Consider the following 23,259-nt stretch of genomic DNA (forward strand, 5'->3'; position numbering starts at 1 on the left):
CAAGATGCTTTTCCAGATGTGCCCAAACCAAGCCAGTTAATGGGATTTTGCCCAAGAGTCAGATTTTAGAATCAGGAGGGGACTTTCAGACAATGTTAACTCTCTCATTTTACACATGCAGCACTGAGGCACAGGTGAAGGCAGACACTTAGGACCACCTAATTCATTAGTGACAAATGATGGGAATCAAACCGAAGGGTTCTGAGTCTCTTTTTTGTGTTCCTCACACACTTTGCGGAGAAGGCAATGGCAGCCCACTCCAGTACTCTTGCCTGGAACATCCAATGGATGGAGGAGCCTGGTGGGCTGCCATTTATGGGGTCGCACAGAGTTGGACACGACTGAAGCGATTTAGCAGCAGCAGCACACACTTTATATTATCATATTGTCCCACTGTTTCATTTATTCATAACAACCTTAAGGGCTCTAAAGGGAAATACCATGTTGTTCCACTTAAAAGCTCCTACTGCAGGGTAGCAAGCACTTGAATATCTGTCATAGTCCCGATGCTCACTTTTCCCATCCAGCGCTGCCCATAACGACTTTCTGCCATGATGGAGATGCTTGTTTTTTTCCCCTGTCTGATATGGTCACCAGAGCCATGTGTGGCTGCCAAATGCTTGGTACAGGGCTACGGGGACTGAGGAAGAAATTTCTTAATTCCATTTAATTTTAATTAATGAAAATTTACATTTAAAAAGCCACATTTATCTGGCGGTGCTGCAGTGTCTAACTGTGGTGACCACAGAGGTGTCAGAGGACTGACTTTGAAGCGGAATTAAGAGCCAAGGCTGATGTACAAATTCCAGTGAGGCTTTTCTGTTGGTGCTTGATGCCACTTGGCTGCTGGCACAGGCCGCTGGGGCCCACCCATTCATTAGACAATGTTTACCATGCTCTAGAAGGGCTGGGCCTTGCGTGAGGCGCATGGGCACAAACAACCAGACACGCCACGCCGTTACGAATGGGCGTGGCCTAGGTACGGCACAAGGGCCGCACGTGCCGCAGGGGAGGGGGGGTGTCACGTAAGCGTCACTGCCCCGAGGTCTTCTGGGTCTTGGGCGGCCATCAGAGAGGGAGCACCTCAGCCTGACGGGCATCCGGAGTTATGCCTACTGACGGGAGGTCGAGCCGGGGGAGGGCCCGGCCAAGGACCCGGGCAAAGATCCGAGCCTTGCGGCGGGCGCGCTCCAAGATGGTCAATTTGGAAGGGGAGAGAAGTGCGAACCCAGCGACGGGGTCGCACCCTGGGGGTAGCATGGCGTCCGCGTCACAGTCTAGAGGGCAGGCATCTGTGCGTGGCGTCCGGGGTGAGATACTCCGATCTACAGTAAAGGTGTGGGTCAGCCAGCGCTTCGGACTGTTCCTGCTAGGTTTCTGGTTCCTCCTGCTGCTGTGTTTCTACATAAGTGCTGGTGAGTGCCTGCCTGGAGGACATTGGGCAGGGGTCCCTCAGGGGAACTGGAGGGTGAGGGTGAGGGGCAGATGCCGAAGGGGGCGACCTCTGCGCGCGGCGGTGCGAAGGCCATCCATGCCTCCCTCAGAGTCGGCCCTCTTATTGATACACAAATGGCTTCCCTACTCTCCCTTCAGAGGCACCTTCCGTCGTTTCCTTCAGCTCAGAAAGCCCTTCCCTCCTCACTTGCCTGCACAAAGCCCTACCCCCCCTCACCTCCCGCCATTTTATAAAACAAAATGGAGGTGAAATTCTCGGAACATAAACTGGTCGTGAACAGCGTGGTGGCATTTAGATATTGAAACATTGAGCAGCCACCACCTCTCTCTAGTTTCAAAATATTTTCCTCACCTCGAATTCAAACCTATACCCACTGAGACTGCAGTTACTCATTTTCCAGGTCCTGTCCCTATGGATTTGTTCTGGACTTTTACTATCAATGGGAATTTGTAATAATATTTGTCCTTCTTTGTATATGGCTTGTTCTATTTGGTGTAATTGTTTCGAGATTTTGGAACATTGTAGCATGTGTATCGGTGCTTCATCCCTTTTTTATGGCTGAATACTATTCTATGGTATGAATATACTCCGTTTTGTTTGTCCATTTATCAAATTGCTGGGCTTTTGGGTTTTTTTTCCCCAGGGTTTTTCTTTTTCCAGTTGCTGGCTATTTTGAATAATACTGTTAGGAATGTGCTTAGTCACTCAGTCATGCCCAACTCTATGACTCCATGGACTGTAGTCCACCAGGCTCCTCTGTGCATGGGGATTTTCCAGGCAGGAATACTGGAGTGGGTTGCCATGCTCTTCTTCAGGGGATCTTCCCAATCCAGGGATCAAACCCAGGTCTCCCACATTGCAGGTGGATTCTTTACCATCTGAACCACCAGGGAAGCCCAAGAATACTGGAGTGGAGTGCCCTTCCCTTCTCCAGGGTATCTTGCCAACCATGGAATTGAACCGGGGTTTCCTGCATTGCAAGAGGGTTCTTTACAGCTGAGCTACCAGGGAAACCCCATTGTTATGAATATTCTTGTACAGATTTTTGTGTATGTTTTCAGTTCTCTTGGGCATGTACCTAGGAGTGGAATTGCTAGGTCAAATGGGAATTCCATGTTGAACTGTTTGAGGAAGTCCCAAATTTTTTCCAAAGTGGTTGAGCCATTTATATTGCCACTGAAAGTGTATGTGTGCTGTGTGCTAAGTCGCTTCAGTAATATCTGACTCTTTGCGACCCTATGGACTGGAGCCCACCAGGTTCGTTTGTCCCTGGGATTCTCCAGGCAAGATTACTGGAGTGGGTTGCCATGCCCTTCTCCAGGGCATCTTCCCGACCAGTGATGAAACCCGTGTCTCTTACATCTCCTGCATTGGCAGGCAAGTTCCCAGGTGGCACTAATGGTAAAGAACCCACCTACCGGTGCAGGAGACGTAAGAGACACCGGTTCAATCCCTAGGTGGGGTAGATCCCCTGGAGAAGGAAATGGCAACCCACTTCAGTATTCTTTCCTGGACAATCCCATGGACAGAGGAGCCTGACAGGCAATAGCCCATAGGATTGCAAAGAATCAGACATGACTGAAGCGACTTAGTAGATAGCACAGCACAGCACTCCCTGGGAAGCCCATGACAGTGTATGAGGGTCCTCATTTAACCAGGATTTTTTACCATCTCCCTTATTTATGAGCGCCATCCTAGTGCAAGTGAAGTGGTATCTTATTGTGGTTTTCATTAGTATTTCCTTAATGACTAATGATATTGAGTAGCTTTTCATGTGCTTTTGTATATTTGTGTATACTCTTTGCAGAAATATCTATTCAAATCATTTGACCATTTAAAAGTGGATTGTTTGTAGTTTTGTTATTGAGTTGTAAGAGTTCTTCATATATTCAGAATATGTGATTTTTAAATATTTTCTCTCATTCTGTAGGTTTTCTTTTCACTTTCTTTTTTTAAAAAATTATGTATTTTTAATTGAAGGATACTTTCCTTACAGTATTATGTTGGTTTCTGCCATATATCAACATGAATCAGCCATAGGTATACATATGTCCCCTCTCTCTCAATCCTCCCCCCTCCTCCCACCCCATCCCACCCCTCTAGGTTGAGTTCCCTGAGTCATACAGCAAATTCCCATTGGCTATATATTTTACATATGGTAAAATGTAATATGTATATGTTTCCATCGTACTCTCTCCATTTGTCCCACCCTCTTCTCCTGCTTCTGCCCCCATATCAATAAGCCTCTTCTCTATGTCTGAGTCTCCATTGTTGCCCTACAAATAGATTCATCAGTACCATCTTTCTAGATTCCAGATATATGCATTAGTGTATGATACTTATTTTTCTCTTTCTAACTTCACTCTGTATGGTAGGCACTAGGTTCATCTACCTCATCAGAATTGACTCAAAACATGTTCCTTTTTGTGGTTGAGTAATAGTCCATTGTATGTATGTATCACAGCTTCTTTATCCATTCATTTGTTTTAATAGTTTTGCGGTTTTAGTCCTTATATTTAGGTTGTTGACCTGGTTTGTATTAATTTTTGTTTGTGGTGTATGTTAGGGGTCTAACATTCTTTTGCATGTGAATATCCAGTAATTTCAGTGTCATTTGTTGAAGAGACTATTCATTCCCCTTTGGAAAGTCTTGGCACCCTTGTTGAAAATCAGTTGACCATAGACCTATGGGTTTATTGATGGACTCTTAACTTCTGTTCTGTTGGTCTATGTGTCTGTTCCTATGCCAGTACCATACTCTGATTGCTGTAGGTTTGTTGCAAGCTGAGAAATTTGGACATCTGATTCCTTCAGTTTTGTTCCTTCTCATATTGCTTTGAGTATTCAAGGCCTCTTATAATTCCATATAAATTCGAGGACTAGCTTTTCTATTTATGCAAAAAGGTCACAAGTTTTGATAGAGATTGTATTGAATCTGTAGATCACAGTGGGCAGTATTGCTGTCATAACAATATTAAGTCTTTCAAGCTATGAACATTGCATGACTTTCCATTAATGGATATCTTCTTTAATTTATTTCAGCAATGTTTATAGTATTAATTATACAATTCTTTAACCTCCTTGGTCAAATTTATCCTAGATATTTTATTCTTTTGGGTGCTATTGTAAATGGAGTTGTTTTAATTTCCTTTTTGGATTATTTATTGCTGGTGTATAGAAGCACAACTTATTTTTGCATGTTGATCTTGTACCCTACAGCTTGGCTGAATTGTATGAGCTTTAGTAAGTTTTGCTGTGAATTTTAAAAAATATTCTGCCTATAGAATTATTTTATCTGTGAATAGAGATAGTTGTTTTTCCTTTACATTTTGGATGCCTTTTATTTCACTTTATATTCTATCTGCTCTGACTAGAACTTTCAGTACAGTGTTGAATAGCAGTGGTAGAAGTGGGCATCCTCATCTTTCTCCTGATCTTAGAGGGAAAGCTTTTGGTTTTTCACTATTAATTATGATGTTAGCTGTTGATTTTTCATAAATGCTTTTTATCATATTGAGGAAAATCTCTTCTAGTCATAGTTTGGTGAGTGGTTAGATCATAAAAGTTGTTGGATTTTGCCAAATATTTTCTCTGTATCAATTGAGATGATCATGTGAGTTGTTTTTTTTTTTCCTTCATTCTGTTAAGGTGGTGTGTTCCATTGATACTCTTATGTTGAACCATACTTGGATTCTTGGGATTAAACTCCACTTGGTCATTTTGTATACTCTTTTTAACATGCAGTTGCATTTGATTTGCCAGTATTTTGTATATATATTTATATGTGATATTGGTTTGTAGTTTTTTTTTTTCTTGTGGTATCTTTGTCTGGCTTTGGTATAAGGTTAATACTGGCATCATAGAATGAGTAAAGACCTGTTCCCTCTTCTGTTTTTGGAAGAGTTTGAGAAGGATCAGTATTCTTTAAATATTCAATAGAAATCACCAGTGAAGCCATCTGCTCCTAGACTTTTCTTTATAGGGGGGTTTTGATGAGTGTTTCAGTGTCTTTACTTAAAGTAGGTCTTCTCTGAAAGGTCTTCTTCCCTAGCTTCCTTTCACAAGCTACTAAATTTCCTCACCAACTTGCACAAATGCCCTTCTTTCCCTCATGAATGATTTCCATCCCTCATTTCTCCTAAGAACTTTTCATTATCTCCTATCACATAATCAGTATCAGTTCAGTCTCAGTTCAGTCGCTCAGTTGTGTCCGACTCTTTGTGACCCCATGAACTGCAGCATTCCAGGCCTCTCTGTCCATCACCAACTCCCGGAGTCAACCCAAACCCATGTCCATTGAGTCAGTGATGCCATCCAACCATGTCATCCTCTGTCATCCCCTTCTCCTCCTGCCTTCAGTCTTTCCCAGCATCAGGGTCTTTTCAAATGAGTCAGCTCTTCACATCAGGTGGCCAAACTATTGGAGTTTCAGTTTCATTATCAGTGCTTCCAATGAACACCCAGGACTGATCTCCTTTAGGATGGACGGGTTGGTTCTCCTTGCAGTCAAAGGGACTCTCAAGAGTCTTCTCCAACACCACAGTTCAAAAGCATCAATTCTTCGGTGCTCAGCTTTCTTTATAGTTCAGCTCTCACATCCATACATGACTACTGGAAAAACCATAGGCTTGACTAGACGGGCCTTTGTTGGCAAAGTAATGTCTCTGCATTTAATATGCTATCTAGGTTGGTCATAACTTTCCTTCCAAGGAGTAAGCATCTTTTAATTTCATGGCTGCAATCACCATCTGCAGTGATTTTGGAGCCCAAAAAAATAAAAGCCTGACACTGTTTCCACTTTTTTCCCATCTATTTGCCATGGAGTGATGGAATTGGATGCCATGATCTTAGTTTTCTGATTGTTGAGCTTTAAGCCAACTTTTTCACTCTCCTCTTTCACTTTCATCAAGAAGCACTTTAGTTCTTCTTCATTTTCTGCCATAAGGGTGGTGTCATCTGTATATCTGAGGTTATTGATATTTTTCCTGGCTATCTTGATTACAGCTTGTGCTTCATCCAGCTCAGCTTTTCTCATGATGTACTCTGCATGTAAGTTAAATAAGCAGGGTGAAAACATAAGCCTGACGTACTCCTTTTCCTATTTATCATTACTAAGCTCCCTCACCTCACGTTAAAAGTGCTAATCTCCATACCTGCTCGCTCTTTCTCTTTTTTTTTTTTTTAACATTTTATTTTGTTTATTTATTTATTTTTTTGGAACCTAATTACTTTACAATATTTTATTGGTTTTGCCATGCATTGACATGAATCTGCCATGGGTGTACATGTGTTTCCCATCCTGAACCCCTGTCCCACCTCCCTCCCCATCCCATCCCTCTGGGTCATCCCAGTGTACCAGCCCTGAGTACACTGTATCATGAATTGAACCTGGACTGGCAACCCATTTCACATATGATAATATACATGTCATTCTCCCAAACCATCCCACCCTAGCCCTCACCCACAGAGTCCGAAAGACTGTTCTATACATCTGTATCTCTTTTGCTATCTCACATACAGGGTTATTGTTACCATTTTTCTAAATTCCATATATATGCGTTAGTATACTGTATTAGTGTTTTTCTTCCTGGCTTACTTCACTCTGTATAATAGGTTCCAGTATCATTCACCTCATTAGAACTGATTCAAATGTAATCTTTTTAATGGCTGAGTAATATTCCATTCTGTATATGTACCACAGCTTTCTTATCCATTCATCTGCTGATGAACATCTAGGTTGCTTCCATGTCCTGGCTATTAGAGACAGTGCTGCGATGAACATTGGGGTACACATGTCTCTTTCAATTCTGGTTTCATCAGTGTATATGCTAGACGTGGGATTGCTGGGTCATATGGCAATTCTATTTCCATTTTTTTTAAAGGAATCTCCACACTGCTCTCCATAGTGGCTGTACTAGTTTCCATTCCCACCAACAGTGTAAGAGGGTTCCCTTTTCTCCACACCCTCTCCAGCATTTACTGTTTGTAGACGTTTGGATTGCAGCCATTCTGACTGACGTGAAATGGTACCTCATTGTTGTTCTGATTTGCATTTCTCTGATAATGAGTGAGGTTGAGTATTTTTCATGTGTGTGTTAGCCATCTGTATGTCTTCTTTGGAGAAATGTCTGTTTAGTTCATTGGCCCATTTTTTGATTGGGTCCTTTATTTTTCTGGAAATGAGCTGCAGGAGTTGCTTGAATATATTTGTGATTAATTCTTTGTCTGTTTCTTCATTTGCTATTATTTTCTCCCATTCTGAGGGCTGTCTTTTCACCTTGCTTATAGTTTCCATCAGTGTGCAAAAGATTTTCAGTTTAATTAGGTCCCATTTGTTTATTTTTGCTTTTCTCTGGGAGGTGGGTCATAGAGGATCCTGCTGTGATTTATGTCATAGAGTGTTTTGCTGATATTTTCCTCTAGGAGTTTTATAGTTTCTGGTCTTATGTTTAGATCTTTAATCCATTTTGAGTTTATTTTTGGGTATGGTGTTAGAAAGTGTATAGTTTCATTTTTTTTACAACTCGTTGACCAGCTTTCCCAGCAACACTTGTTAAGTCTTTTCTCCATTGTATATTCTTGCCTCCTTTGTCAAAGATAAGGTGTTCATCAGTGCGAGGATTTATCTCTGGGCTTTCTATCATGTTCCATTGATCTATATTTCTGTCTTTGTGCCAGTACCATACTGCCTTGATGGCTGTGGCTTTGTAGAGCCTGAAGTCAGGCAGGTTGATTCCTCCAGTTCCATTCTTCTTTCTCAAGATTGCTTTGGCTATTCGCAGTTTTTTGTATTTCCATACAAATTGTGACATTATTTGTTCTAGTTCTCTGAAAAATACCATTGGTAGCTTGATAGGGATTGCACTGAATCTATAGATTGCTTTGGGTAGTATACTCATTTTCACTATATTGATTCTTCTGATCCATGAACATGGTATATTTCTCCATCTATTTGTGTCCTCTTTGATTTCTTTCATCACTGTTTTATAGTTTTCTATATATAGGTCTTTTGTTTCTTTCTGTAGATATATTCCTAAGTATTTTATTCTTTTTGGTGCAATTGTGAATGGAATTGTTTCCTTAATTTCTCTGTTTTCTCATTGTTAGTGTATAGGAATGCACGGGATTTCTGTGTATTAATTTTATATCCTGCAACTTTACTCTATTCATTGATTAGCTCTAGTAATTTTCTGGTGGAGTCTTTAGGGTTTTTGATGTAGAGGATCATGTCACCTGCAAACAGTGAGAGTTTTACTTTTTCTTTTCCAATCTGAATTACTTTTATTTCATTTTCTGCTCTGATTTCTGTGGTCAAAACTTCCAAAACTATGTTGAATAGTAGTGGTGAGCATGGGCACCCTTGTCTTGTTCCTGACTTTGGGGGAAATGCTTTCAATTTTTCACCATTGAGGATAATGTTTGCTGAGGGTTTGTCATATATAGCTTTCATTATGTTGAGGTATGTTCCTTCTATGCCTGCTTTCTGGAGGGTTTTTATCATAAATGGATGTTGAATTTTGTCAAAGGCTTTCTCTGCATCTATTGAGATAATCATACGGTTTTTGTCTTTCACTTTGGTAATGTGGTGTATTATGTTGATTGGTTTGCGGGTATTGTAGAATCCTTGCATCCCTGGGATAAAGCCCACTTGGTCATGATGTATGATCTTTTTAATATGTTGTTGGATTCTGTTTGCTAGAATGTTGTGAAGGATTTTTGCATCTATGTTCATCAGTGATATTGGCCTGTAGTTTTCTTTTTTTGTGGCATCTTTGTCTGGTTTTGGTATCAGGGTGATGGTGGCCTCATAGAATGAGTTTGGAAGTTTACCTTCCTCTGCAATTTTCTGGAAGAGTTTGAGTAGGATAGGTGTTAGTTCTTCTCTAAATTTTTGATAGAATTCAGCTGTGAAGCCGTCTGTTCCTGGGCTTTGGTTTGCTGGAAGGTTTATGATTACAATTGCAGTATCCATGCTTGTCATTGGTCTGTTCCGATTTTCCATTTCTTCCTGGTTCACTTTTGGAATGTACTTTTCTAAGAATGTGTCCATTTCTTCCAGGTTGTCCATTTTATTTGCACGTAGTTCCTGATAGTAGTCTCTTATAATCCTTTGTATTTCTGTGTTGTCCATTGTGATCTCTCCATTTTCATCTCTAACTTTGTTGATTTGATGTTTCTCCCTTTGTTTCTTGATGAGTCTGGCTAATGGTTTGTCACTTTTATTTACCTTCCCAAAGAACCAGCTTTTGGTTTTGTTAATTTTTGCTGTAGTCTCTTTTGCTTCTTTTGCATTTATTTCTGCCCTAATTTTTAAGATTTCTTTCCTTCTGCTAACATTGGCATGCATAATTTCTTCCTGTTCAAGTTGCTTTAGGTGTAGAGTAGGTTATTTATTTGGCTTTTTTCTTGCTTTTTGAGGTATGCTTGTATTGCTATGAACCTTCCCCTTAGCACTGCTTTTACACTGTCCCATAGGTTTTGGGTTCTTGTGTTTTCATTTTCATTCATTTCTCTGCATATTTTGATTTCTTTTTTGATTTCTTCTGTGATTTGTTGGTTGTTCAGCAGCGTGTTGTTCAGCCTCCCTGTGTTGGAATTGTTAATAGTTTTTCTCCTGTAATTGACATCTTATCTTACTGCATTTTGGTCAGAAAAGATGCTTGCAATTTCAATTTTTTTGAATTTACCAAGGCTAGATTTATGGCCCAGGATGTGATCTATCCTGGAGAACGTTCTGTGTGCACTTGAGAAAAAGGTGAAATTCATTGTTTTGGCCTGAAATGTCCTATAGATATCAGTTAGGTCTAATGGGTCTATTGTGTCATTTAAAGTTTGTGTTTCCTTGTTAATTTACTGTTTAGTTGATCTATCCATAGGTGTGAGTGGAGTATTAAATTCTCCCACTATTATTGTGTTATTGTTAATTTGCCCTTTCATACTTGTTAGCATTTGTTTTACTTATTGTGGTGCTCCTATGTTAGGTGCATATATATTTATGATTGTTATATCTTCTTCTTGTATTGATCCTTTGATCATTATATAGTGTCCATCTTTGTCTCTTTTCACAGCCTTTGTTTTAAAGTCTATTTTATCTGATATGAGTATTGCTACTCCTGCTTTCTTTTGGTCTTTATTTGCATGGAGTGTCTTTTTCCAGCCCTTCACTTTCAGTCTGTATGTGTCCCTTGTTTCAAGGTGGGTCTTTTGTAGACAACATTTAAAGGGGTCTTGTTTTTGTTTCTGTTCAGCCAGTCTTTGTGTTTTGGTTGGGGCATTCAACCCATTTACATTTAAGGTAATTATTGATAAGTGTCATCCCGTTACCATTTACTTTATTGTTTTGGGTTCGAGTTTATACACCCTTTCTGTGTTTCCTGTCTAGAGAAGATCCTTTAGCATTTGTTGGAGAGCTGGTTGGTGGTGCTGAATTCTCTCAGCTTTTGCTTGTCTGTAAAGCCTTTGATTTCTCCTTCACATTTGAATGAGATCCTTGCTGGGTACAGTAATCTTGGCTGTAGGTCATTTTCTTTCATCACTTTAAGTATGTCTTGCCATTCTCTTCTGGCCTAAAGAGTTTCTATTGAAAGATCAGCTGTTATCCTTATGGGAATCCCCTTGTGTGTTGTTTGTTGTTTTTCCCTTGCTGCTTTTAATGTTTGTTGTTTGTGTTTGATCTTTGTTAATTTGATTAATATGTGTCTTGGGGTGTTTCACCTTGGGTTTATCCTGTATGGGACTCTCTGGGTTTCTTGGACTTGAGTGATTATTTCCTTCCCCATTTTAGGGAAGTTTTCAACTATTATCTTATCAAATATCTTCTCATGGTCTTTCTTTTTGTCCTCTTCTTCTGGGACTCCTATGTTTTGAATGTTGGGGCATTTCACATTGTCCCAGAGGTCTCTGAGGTTGTCGTCATTTCTTTTATTTTTTTTCCCATTTATCTTTATTAGTTGGAGGCTAATTACTTTACAGTATCGTAGTGTTTTTTGCCATACATTGACATGAATCAGGCATGGATTTACATGTGTTCCCCATCCCCATCCCCCCTCCCACCTCCCTCCCCATCCCATCCCTCTGGGTCATCACAGTGCATCGGCCCTGAGCACTTGTCTCATGCATCCAACCTAGACTGGTGATCTGTTTCACACTTGATAATATACATGTTTCCATGCTGTTCTCTCAGATCATCCCACCGTCACCTTCTCCCATAGAGTCCGAAAGTCTGTTCTATACATCTGTGTCTCTTTTTCTGTTTTGCATATAGGGTTATCATTACCATCTTTCTAAATTCCATATATATGCATTAGTATACTGTATTGTTTACATTTCTGGCTTACTTCACTCTGTATAATGGGCTACAGTTTTATCCATCTCATTAGAACTGATTCAAATGTATTCTTTTTAATAGTTGAGCAATATTCCATTGTGTATATGTACCACAGCTTTCTTATCCATTTGTCCGCTGATGGGCATCTAGGTTGCTTCCATGTCCTGGCTATTATAAACAGTGCTGCGATGAACATTGGAGTACATGTGTCTCTTTCAGATCTGGTTTCTTTTCTGCCCTAATTTTTAAGATTTCTTTCCTTCTACTAACCCTGGGGTTCTTCATTTCTTCCTTTTATAGTTGCTTCAGGTGTAGAGTTAGGTTATTTAGTTGACCTTTTGCTTGTTTCTTGAGGTAAGCCTGTATTGCTATGAACCTTCCTCTTTAGCACTGCTTTTACAGTGTCCCATAGGTTTTGGGTTGTTGTGTTTTAATTTTCATTCATTTCTATGCATATTTTGATTTCTTTTTTTATTTATTCTGTGATTTGTTGGTTATTTAGCAGCGTGTTGTTCAGCCTCCATATGTTGGAACTTTAAATAGATTTTCTCCTGTAATTGACATCTAATCTTATTGCATGGTGGTTGGAAAAGATTCTTGGAATGATTTCAATTTTTTTGAATTTACCAAGGCTAGATTTATGGCCCAGGATGTGATCTATCCTGGAGAAGGTTGCATGTGTACCTGAGAAAAAGGTGAAATTCATTGTTTTGGAGTGAAATGTCTATAGATACCAATTGGGTCTAACTGGTCCATTGTATCACTTAAAGTTTGTGTTTCCTTGTTAATTTTCTTTTTAGTTGATCTATCCATAGGTGTGAGTGGGTTGTTAAAGTCTCCCACTATTATTGTGTTATTATTCATTTCCCCTTTCTTGTTAGCATTTGTGTTACATATTGCAGTGCTCCTCTGTAGCGTGTTTATATATTTATGATTGTTATATCTCCTTGGATTGATCCTTTGATCATTATGTAGTGTTCTTCTTTGTCTCTTTTCACAGACTTTGTTTTGAAGTCTGTTTTATCTGATATGAGTATTGCTATTCCTGCTTTCTTTTGGTCTCTATTTGCATGGATTATCCTTTTCCAGCCCTTCACTTTCAGTCAGTATGTGTCCCTTGTTTCGAGGTGGGTCTCTTGTAGACAACATATATAGGGGTCTTTTTCTTGTATACATTCAGCCAATCTCTGTGTTTTGGTTGGGGCATTCTACCCATCTACATTTAAGGTAATTATTGATAAGTATCATTCCATAGCCATTTACTTTATTGTTTTGGGTTCAAGTTTATATACCCTTTCTGTGTTTCCTGTCTAGAGAAGATCCTTTAGCATTTGTTGGAGAGCTGGTTTGGTGGTGCTGAATTCTTTCAGCTTTTGCTTGTCTGTAAAGCCTTTGATTTCTCCTTCACATTTGAATGAGATTCTTGCTGGGTACAGTAATCTTGGCTGTAGGTCATTTTCTTTCATCACTTTAAGTATGTCTTGCCATTCTCTTCTGGCCTAAAGAGTTTCTGTTGAAAGATCAGCTGTTATCCTTATGGGAATCCCCTTGTGTGTTGTTTGTTGTTTTTCCCTTGCTGCTTTTAATGTTTGTTGTTTGTGTTTGATCTTTGTTAATTTGATTAATATGTATCTTGGGTGTTTCACCTTGGGTTTATCCTGTTTGAGACTCTGGGTTTCTTGGGCTTGGGTGGCTATTTCCTTCCCCATTTTAGGGAAGTTTTCAGCTATTATCTCCTCAAGTATTTTCTCATGGTCTTTCTTTTTGTCCTCTTCTTCTGGGACTCCTATGTTTTGAATGTTGGGGCATTTCACATTGTCCCAGAGGTCTCTGAGGTTGTCCTCATTTCTTTTAATTCTTTTTTCCTATCCATTACCTTTATTTCTACCATTCTATTTTCTACCACACTAATCGTATCTTCTGCCTCTGTTATTCTATTTTTGGTTCCCTCCAGAGTGTTTTTGGTCTCATTATTCATTGTATATTGACTCCTTTTTATTTCTTATTGGTCCTTGTTAAACATTTCTTGCATCTTCTCGATCCTTGTCTCCAGGCTATTTATCTGTAACTCCAATTTGCTTTCAAGATTTTGGATCATTTTCACTATCATTATTCGGAATCTTTATCAGGTAGATTCCCTGTCTCTTCTTTTGTTTGGTTTGGTGGACATTTATCCTGTTCCTTTATCTGCTGGGTATTTCTCTGCCTTTTCATCTTGTTTATATTGCTGTTTTTGGTGTGGCCTTTCTGTATTCTGGCAGTCTGTGGTTCCTCTTTACTGTGGAGGTTCTTTGCTGTGGGTGAGGTGTGGCTTGTCAAGGTTTCCTGGTTAGGGAGGTTTATGTCGGTGTTCCGGTGGCTGGAGCTGGATTTCTTCCCTCTGGAGTGCACTGAAATGACCAGTAATGAGTTTTGAGATGTCAGTGGGTTTGGTGTGACTTTGGGCAGCCTGTATATTGAAGCTCAGGGCTATGTTCCTGCATTCCTGGAGAATTTGCATGGTATGTCTTTCTTTGGAACTTCTTGGCCCTTGGGTGGTGCTTGGTTTCAGTGCAGGTGTGGAGGTGTTTGATGAGCTCCTATTGATTAATGTTCCCTGGAGTCAGGAGTTCTCTGGTGTTCTCAGAATTTGGACTTAAGCCTCCTGCCTCTGGTTTTCAGTCTTATTCTTACAGTAGCCTCAAGACTTCTCCATTTATACAGCACCAATGATAAAACATCTAGGTTAATGATGAACAGTTTCTCCACAGTGAGGGACACCTGGGGAGGTACACAGATTACATGGAGAATAGAAGAGGGAGGAGGGAGATAGAGGTGACCAGGAGGAGAAGAGGTGGAATCAAAAGGGGAGAGAGCAAGCTAGCCAGTAATCACTTCCCTTTGTGCTCTCCACAGTCTGGATCCCTCAGATATGTTCACGGAGTTACACAGTGACTAGAAGAGGGAAGAAGGAGACAGAGGTGGCCAGCAGGATAAAAGGGGGAATCAAAAGGAGTGAGACTGATCCAGCCAGTAATCAGTTCCCTAATTGTTCTCCGCAGCCCGGAACACACAAATAGATTCAGAGTTCAGTAGAGAAGAGAAGGGGGAGGGAGGAGATCGAGGCAACCTGGTGGAGAAAAAGGAGAGTCCAAAGGAGTAGAGACCAATCCAGCCAGTAATCTCACTCCCAACTAAGAATTGGTACTGAAGATTGGGTTCTTAAAGGTACAAAATTGATAACAAATACCAAAAAGCAAAGATTAAAAATGTAGAATGGAGGATAGATTCTCAAAAATACAATATTAAAGAAAAAAACAAAGTCATAAGAGTTATAAAATATATATACATGAAGTTTGCTTTAAAAATAGGGTCTTTATTTGCAAAGTAATAGTAGGTTATAAAAATGAAAATTAAAGGAGTAATAGGGGACTTAAAAATTAAAAAAAATGATAATAGTAAAAATATATCTGAGACTTTCTCTGGAGCTGTTGCAGACAGTGTGTGGTCAGTTCATTTTCAGATAGTTCCTTGATCCAGCTTACACTTCTCAAGATCTATAGGCACCTTCCTATGTAGTCGGATGCTAACTGCAGGGTTTTATTCTATTGCACCTGTCACTTCCAAAGCAGTTCCCTCTGATTATTTTACCTTTTTCTGTTTGCTGGCCTCTTCAGTGTCTTAATTTCCACCCTGACACAAGGGGGTGGTGATGGTGGTCACTTTTTTTAGTCTCACTTGTTCAGTCATGCTGTGGGGAGGGAAGAACACTGCAAGCAAATGTCAGTGGCGTGTGTGGGGAGTGCTCGCAGTGTCTCAGCCACACTGGGTTTGCCCCTGGTCACGCCACGTGTGCTTTCCCAGTCTACACTGTTCAGGCTCTAGATTGATCTGCCGGGAGCTGTCTGAGGTGGGCCCTGGTTTACATGCACTTCCGAGGTCTAAGCTTACTTACTAACCCCCCTTACCTATCAAATTCCTTTCTACATCACCTCCTTTCTCAAAAATCTTTCCTTGCTCACTTTTTCTCACAAAAGTGGAGGTGAATGTGTTAGTAGTTCAGTCGTTTCTGACTCTGCAACCTCATGCAATGTAGCCCACCAGGCTCCTCTGTCCATAGGATTCTCTAGTTAGGAATACCGGAGTGGGTTGCCATGTCCTTCTCCAGGGGATCTTCCCAACCCAGGGATCGAACCCTGATCTCCTGCATTGTAGGCAGATTCTTTACCACTGAGCCACCAGGGAAGCCCTTCCCTTTTTTTCATGGTTGCCATCCCTGCCTGCTCTAACCTCACAAATGACTTCCCTTCTTCCCCTGTAAGGCCTCTTTCCCTTCAGTCCTTTCACAAAGTGTAGGAACTTCCCTCTCTCCACATAGTACTAAACTCCCTCACCTTTCTCAGAGAACTTTCTCCTTTATGTATGCTCACAAAGACTCTCCCGCTGTCACCTCAGTCACAAATCCGTTTCCTCTCTTACTCTCACAAATGCTTTCCCCTCTTCATCACCACTCCAGAAGTTATTAACCTTAAGTCAAGGTCCTTTCATTCTTCACCTCCCCATAATGACTTTTCTTGGCTTACCATACAAGCCTTCTCTCCCCTCATTCAAAAACTTTTCTTCTTTATTCCATAAAGCCCTTTACTCCCCTCACTCAAGGTCTTCACTCTCTCATCTCTTTCTTAAAATGCCTTCATTGTTCTTCTCACTCTAACCTACCTTCACAAAGAGCTCCTCAGTCAAAATCCTTTCCTTCTCTTCTTATTTACCTTCCTTGAGACCTTTACTCACCCTCCTCCCCCAGATGCTTGTTTTGGCCCTCCAAAGACCCCCTAATCTCCCCACTCACAGGTTTTTCTTCCCTCACCACCCACAGGTACTCTCTTTCCTCAGAAGTCTTATTTTTCTCCTTCTACTCAGTGCTCTTGTGGCCTCACTTTCCTCACTCAAAGTCTTTCCTACTTACTCCTCCAGATCTTTTCTTGAGCCGCCCCCCACCCCCCCCACCACAAATTCAGTACTCCTTTCCCCACAGCCTCCTCTCTCAGCTCAAAGATACCCTTGTCAAGAAAGGGCCTTCTCTACCTTACCTCCTTCAGCCTGCCCTCCCTCCCAACCCCCTCACTATTTTGTCTCCTCCCTGCATAAAGGACTTGGGTTTCCCACAGTATTTCCCCCTCCCTCCCTCCAGCTCCAGCTTGAAACCCAAAGACCTTCCATGATCCCCACCTCTAATCTCAGTGACTTCTCTCTCCCTGCCCTCCCCAGAGTCCTTCCATCTCTTCGACTAAGGTCCTCCACAGTCAAAAGGAGGAGGCAAAAATTGGGCAGAGGCATTGTAAGTAAAAGGAACAGAGACCACTATATACTGTGTCATGGCTGCTTGGGGATAAAATTTAGTGTTAAATAAAGTATACGTTATGAATTCTTATCAACTATTTTAAATAAGGCAGAAAAATATGATTCCTGCTCTTTGAAAAATATTTTAAGATGCATTTTAAATGATCATTTACAAATCATATTACTTCAGATTATTCATATGTATTTTTCCTACTATTCATCTAAAATACAAAGTATTTCTGAATTACTCTTAATGTATTTGTAAATGTTAGTTACAAATAAAACTGAGAACTTTGCAAACTGAGACCTTTTTCATTCTCGAAAAAGTAATTTAGAAAACACAACTATATATTGTACATTTTTATTTTCTTAGTTCATGAGTTCTTCATTTTCTACTTCTGTTTTGAGTAGAACTCTTTGAAAAAGAGAATACTGTTATTCAGTGTAATTTCTCTACTTCCATGAGGACTTTTTCCAATATAGGTTTAACATGTTTTCTCTTAAAATAATCCATGATTCATTCTTCATGTTGTCAAATTTCCCAGATCCTCAAAAGGTAATATATGACTGGACGGATTAAATATCATTTTGCATTTAAAATGATTTAACTCAATTATGTGATGGGTTGACGTGTATCTCCCCCCTCCCTGCATCAAAAAATGTTGTAGTACATTTTTTGTACCAGTACCTCAGAATGTGACCTGATTTGGAGATAAGGTCTTTATAGAGGTAATCGAGTTAAAGTTAAGTGGGTTCTAATCCAGTATGAATGGTTTCATTATAAAAAGGAGAGAATTGAACCCAGAGATAGACATTGATAGTAGAAAGACTATATGAATAGACATGGGGAGTAGACAGCCATCTATAAGCCAAGGAGAGGGGCTTTCTCTCACAGTTCTCAGAAAGAATCAACCCTGCTGACATCTTAATTTTGGACTTCTGGCCTCTGGAATTGTTGAAACAATAAATTTCTGTTGTTCAAGCCACCAAATTTATGGTGCTTTCTTACAATGACCTTAGCAAACTAAAACATACTGTTGTTGTTCATTCGGTTGCTAAGTCATGTCTGACTCTTAGCAACCCCATGGACTGCAGCATGCCAGGATTCCCTGTCCTTCACTATCTCCTGGAGTTTGCTCAAATTCATGTCCATTTAGTTGGTGACGCTGTCTGACCATTTCATCCCCTTCTGCCCTCTTCTCTTTTGCCTTCAGTCTTTCCCAGCATCAGGGTATTTTCCAGTGAATCGGCTCTTTGCATCAGGTGGTCAGAGTATATTCAGGGTAAAATAAATAAAAATAATTTGGCCATGCCCTTGGAGTATTGCAGTGAAAGCAGGGTACATGATCCCAGAACTAAAATTCCTAGATAGAATCTTCTGAGTTCTCTTAGATTTAATGCCACCAGGGAGAATTGAGGTTGAGGGATCTGAAGTAACTGCTGGGATAGCTGCAGGTTTTATTGTCATTTTGACCTTGCGTTTCAGGTTGTTTTTATGCACAAGGCATATAAACTAGTGGCATACAGGATGAAGAGACCAGTAGTTTAGGACTGGGAATTTGATCCCATTTCCTTCACCAATTCTCGAACTTATTGGGTTAGTCCTTATTGCATGTCCTTTTTGGGGGAAGGTTAAAAAAGAAAAATAAAGATTGACCAGTAGGTAACATATTCAGAATGTTTTAGCTCCATGGGGGCGGGGAACCTCTTCACTAGTTTTTGTATTATTGTACTTAATTTCTCTGTTATGCTTGGTGAGTAAATGAGGCAGTGAACCTCGATAGAGGGTCTGACTGACTGCTTTATACCACACTAAGGACCAACTTTGGTCTTGCTTTAACCGTTTGTATATGTGGTGTAGTTGGAGGAGCCCTGAACTAGGAGTTAGGAGACCTGAGTCATCATGATTCTGCCACTGACTTGCTGTGTGACTTTTGATGAATCGTTTTACCTGTTTAGGTTTCAGTTATCTTGTCTAAAAATTGAGATTTCACTAGACAGGTGTTTCTCCTGCCTCAGTCATTTGTATAACACCTTCATAATTTGTTATCTTAATGCTACCAATTATTCATATTTTCTTTAAATTGCCTCACTTTTTAATATAAATGCATTTGTTTTAAAAGGAAACTGTAGCACTGTTATAAATGGAAAACTGGTCATATTTGTGATTAAGAGAATTATTTATAAAAATAAATATCCTGAAAACAAAGTAATGTTATTAAAGTTAGAAACAGTTTAAAAAGTGAAAGACATATGATGAAATATTTATGGTTTTACATTGTAAGCATTTCATGTATGACTTCATGTAATGCTTAGAATTCTTCAAAGTAAATTCTATTCCCATTTTTCAGATGAGTAAACTGAGGCAAAGAGAAGTTTACTAATTGCCCAAGTTGACTAGCTAGTACCTGGCAGAGTCAGAATGCAAATTCAGGTCTATTTGAGACTGAGGCCCAGAAAAGACTGCAGCATAGGTAGACCCTCAAATAATGCCCTAGTGAAATCCTCTTCAAGCTGATACCATTAGCTGCTGTTCGCATTCTGTCTCTTCACCCTTTAATCTAGTTCCTCATCTGAGATACTTCACTACAGAGCAGGACTGGCAGCATGATTTTCAAAATGAAGATGTAGGAGAGGGGCTCCCTTGTTCAAAATGTATTATGAATTTCAAGATGTAGCAGAACGTTAAACCAAGTGTAGGACTGTTTTAAGAGGCATATTCTGTAGATTGCACAGGTCACATGCCCATGAAGCCCACAGCTTTGAGTCTGTTTTATTTTTTCCCTTTGAAACATTGTTAGATTTTCAGTCTTTTTTTTTTCTTTTTTGGTAACAGGGAAATTAAAAAATAAAAATTCTTTGTGACAGGGAAACATAATTGGTTCTTTACCATTTCTTGTTGTCATTTAGGGATGCTGGTTCCTAATCTTCTATTTGCTGAGCTTAATGAGTGTACAGATGCAAATTAGAAGCATAGAGGATAGAATTATTCTGCATATGAAAAACAAGGGGGAGGGGAAAGAGTCTGGAGCCTAATAAGGTGAAGAGGAAGCTCTGAAAAGACCTGGGCACTGGCTGATGGGAGATTCTGGAGAGAGAAAAGGACAGCTGCTTCTGAGAATGAAAGAACAGGGATATCAAAGGGGATTTTTATAAAGGTTTGCCATATGGTGAGTAATGTCAAACCTTGTTTGGTGTCATGGTAGTTTTGCTATACTGGTCATGTATATTTTTTTCTACACTTTCATAGTAAATACCTAAATAGTGAAAATTAAATACACCCATAAATATTCAGCTGTGTTCCACCTAAAATCAAATCATGTAATGCTGATGATACTTATATATACTTTGGGAAATAGTGCTCATGTTAATTTAAAAATAATTGTCTTTCAGAGTAGGGAAGAGAGCAGTGGTAGAGAGCAGATTAAACATGCTGGAGGCTTTTGGTTCAGGCTGCTGCTGATGGGTGCTTATCTGAGTAAACATTTAATTGCCTCTTTCTTTTGTACCCATTGAAGTGACCAAAAGATCTCTAATAGTTGAAAACTCAGAGAGCCAAGAAGGGTGCTACCTTTATTTATATACCAGAAATTTGGAGGGATTTCTGAAAGATAGCCAAGCTAGACACTACTGAGATAAGTTCCAGCAGACCTGTATTTCACTTCAGCTAAAGCCAAGCCTGTCTGGCAGGGTTTGGAGGCTAGAGTACCCTGAGTTGGAGATCAATCTGCATCCTGCAAGGACTCCAGAGAGCACACTCTCTGCAGAAGACAACCTAGTATGGAGACTCAGGTCACTTTATGCTACTGCCAGCTGATACATCCTTCAGATGGCATGTTGACAAGGGTAGTCAAGGTTGGCATTGAGTGAACAAATGGCAGTACAGAACACAAAGGTCCTGTCAAGGCTCCTTCCACCTGTAGCTCCTTTCCTATATGATGCAGAGCAATGAGTCCTCTAATCTGGTAAAATATGGCTGGCAATAATCTAATTTCTTGTTCCCTGGGCTTCCAAGCCCCTTGTATGGCCAGTTTCTCCTAATCTTTTTTTTTTTTTTAAGCTGAAATATCATCTGAGAGAGGTCAGCTCCTGTTTAAAGTAGATCCTTTACCCTATATTGTATTGATATCCACTTTCCTCATAGCACACATTGCAATTTACAGTTATTTAATTTGTTAGTTTACTTTTTTTTTCTCTACTATATCGATAATAAGCTTCATGAGGGTAGGGATCTTATCTGAGTTGTTCATTGATGTATTCACAAAATCTCAAATATAATATGCATTAACTGAGCCAGAAGGGAAGCCCAAGAATACTGGAGTGGGTAGCCTATCCCTTCTCCAGCGATCTTCCCAACCCAGGAATCGAACTGGGGTCTCCTGCATTGCAGGCAGTTTCTTTACCAACTGAGCTATCAGGGAAGCCCATAATTATTTGTTAGTTTACGTTTTTTGTTTTCTCCACTATATGGTGAGCTTCATGAGGGTAGGGATCTTACCTGATCTGTTCACTGATATATTCCCAAAACCTCAAATATAGTAGGCATTAAAAACATATTTATTGAACGAGTAGGGGTTAGGATAAAACAAACAGAACAAAATGGGTTATTTTTAACATTGTCAAGATATTGTAATACACAATGAAGATAAAACTATCATGAATGAACATTGATGCATAATGCTAAAATATATAAAACAAATGCTCTTAGAAATTCAAGTGGGAATGGACAAATCTACAATTGTAGTGGCAGACTATGATACACATATTTTAGTCCTTGACAGAAAAAAATAAAAATATTGACCATTTGAATAATACAATTAGATTGATTTAACATGTATAACAAAGTTCATATTCATATAATAAAGTTCATATTGCAACAAAGTACCCTACAGGCTGAGAATATACATTCAGGTACATGTGTATGGAAGCTGGTCTCATTAAAATAAGAAATAATATTTTCATTGATATAAAGGAGATTTAAAAATTGCAAGTGAATATTCTTATGATTCCATCTTGATAATTACTTTACAAGCAAATGATTTCCTAGGAAAATTAAAATAAACTCATGAGCATGAAGAAATAGTTATTTTCTGTAGAATGGAACCGTCTAGAAAGGAACCATCCCCCTTCAAAACTTACAGACTCAGACTATTTATGGATGAGTTTTTCTAAACCTTTAATGGATCAAATATTTCCTATTCTGTTCAAACTGTTTAAGTATAGAAAAAAAATATGAAAAGCTTCCCAGATTATTTTAAGAAGCAGATATAACCGTCATGCCAAAACCTATAGAGATAGCAAACAACAGAAAGCTGCAGGCACACTTGTCTTAGAAATGTTGATCCACAAATTCTGTATACAGCATTAACACTTTGGGCTTTATTTCAGGAATGCAAGAATATTTTAATATTGGTAAATATGTTAATATTCAGCAATTAAGAGGCAGAGGAAATATGATCATGGTAGTAAATATTAAAAGCATTTGATAAAATCCCACTTCCATTCTTGCTTAAAAATAAAGCAAAATAACAGAAAATTTGTAGTAAACTAGGACTATGGGAGTACATTCTTAATTCAGAAAAAAATTTCTTTCTTAAGCCAGAAATTTCTGTCTACATCTGTATTTAGTGATATTGTGGTTGTATATATCTGAAATGAAACTGAAGACCAGTGAGCGCTAAGAAGAGTCAAATAAAGTAGTAAGTTAAAAAACAAACTCCTTAGCTTTCTTACATACCAGCAGTAATTGGCTAGAAAATGTGGTGAAATAAATCATATTCATATAAGAAGAAAATACGCTTGACATATGGAAATAAGTGTAATAAGAATGGAATAGGACCATTATATGGTCCTATGTACGTATGGTCTTATGTAGTTATATGAATGTAACTATAAACATTACTCAAGGAGATAAAAAAGAGAATAGAATGAGTGAGATTCTAGGGTGAGGTAATTTTGTACTGTTATCCATTCTCTCTCAATGAATCTACATTTAAGAAAATTCAAACCAGGTATACAGGGCACACAATAAATGTTTTTGAATGAATGTTAAATAATTACCATAAAACTATTTTTAGGATTTTGTGATTTGACATAATGATTCTAAGTTTCATCTAAAAAATTCTTCAGAGTTGAGAATAAAATTTTCATAATGAGG

At 39.2% G+C, this 23,259-nt stretch overlaps 1 protein-coding gene across 1 annotated transcript in view; it reads left to right on the plus strand.

Moving 5' to 3' along the window:
- Positions 1-1,108: 1,108 nt before the first annotated feature.
- Positions 1,109-23,259, plus strand: part of FMR1NB (FMR1 neighbor) — a 55,763-nt gene continuing 33,612 nt past the window's right edge. Inside the window, exon 1 of the mRNA XM_061137552.1 lies at positions 1,109-1,415. Coding sequence (XP_060993535.1) covers positions 1,109-1,415 — 307 coding nt within the window. The remainder of the gene's footprint in view (positions 1,416-23,259) is intronic.

The sequence above is a fragment of the Dama dama genome, chromosome X (genome assembly GCF_033118175.1).
Source record: "Dama dama isolate Ldn47 chromosome X, ASM3311817v1, whole genome shotgun sequence".
NCBI classification, from domain to species: domain Eukaryota; kingdom Metazoa; phylum Chordata; class Mammalia; order Artiodactyla; family Cervidae; genus Dama; species Dama dama.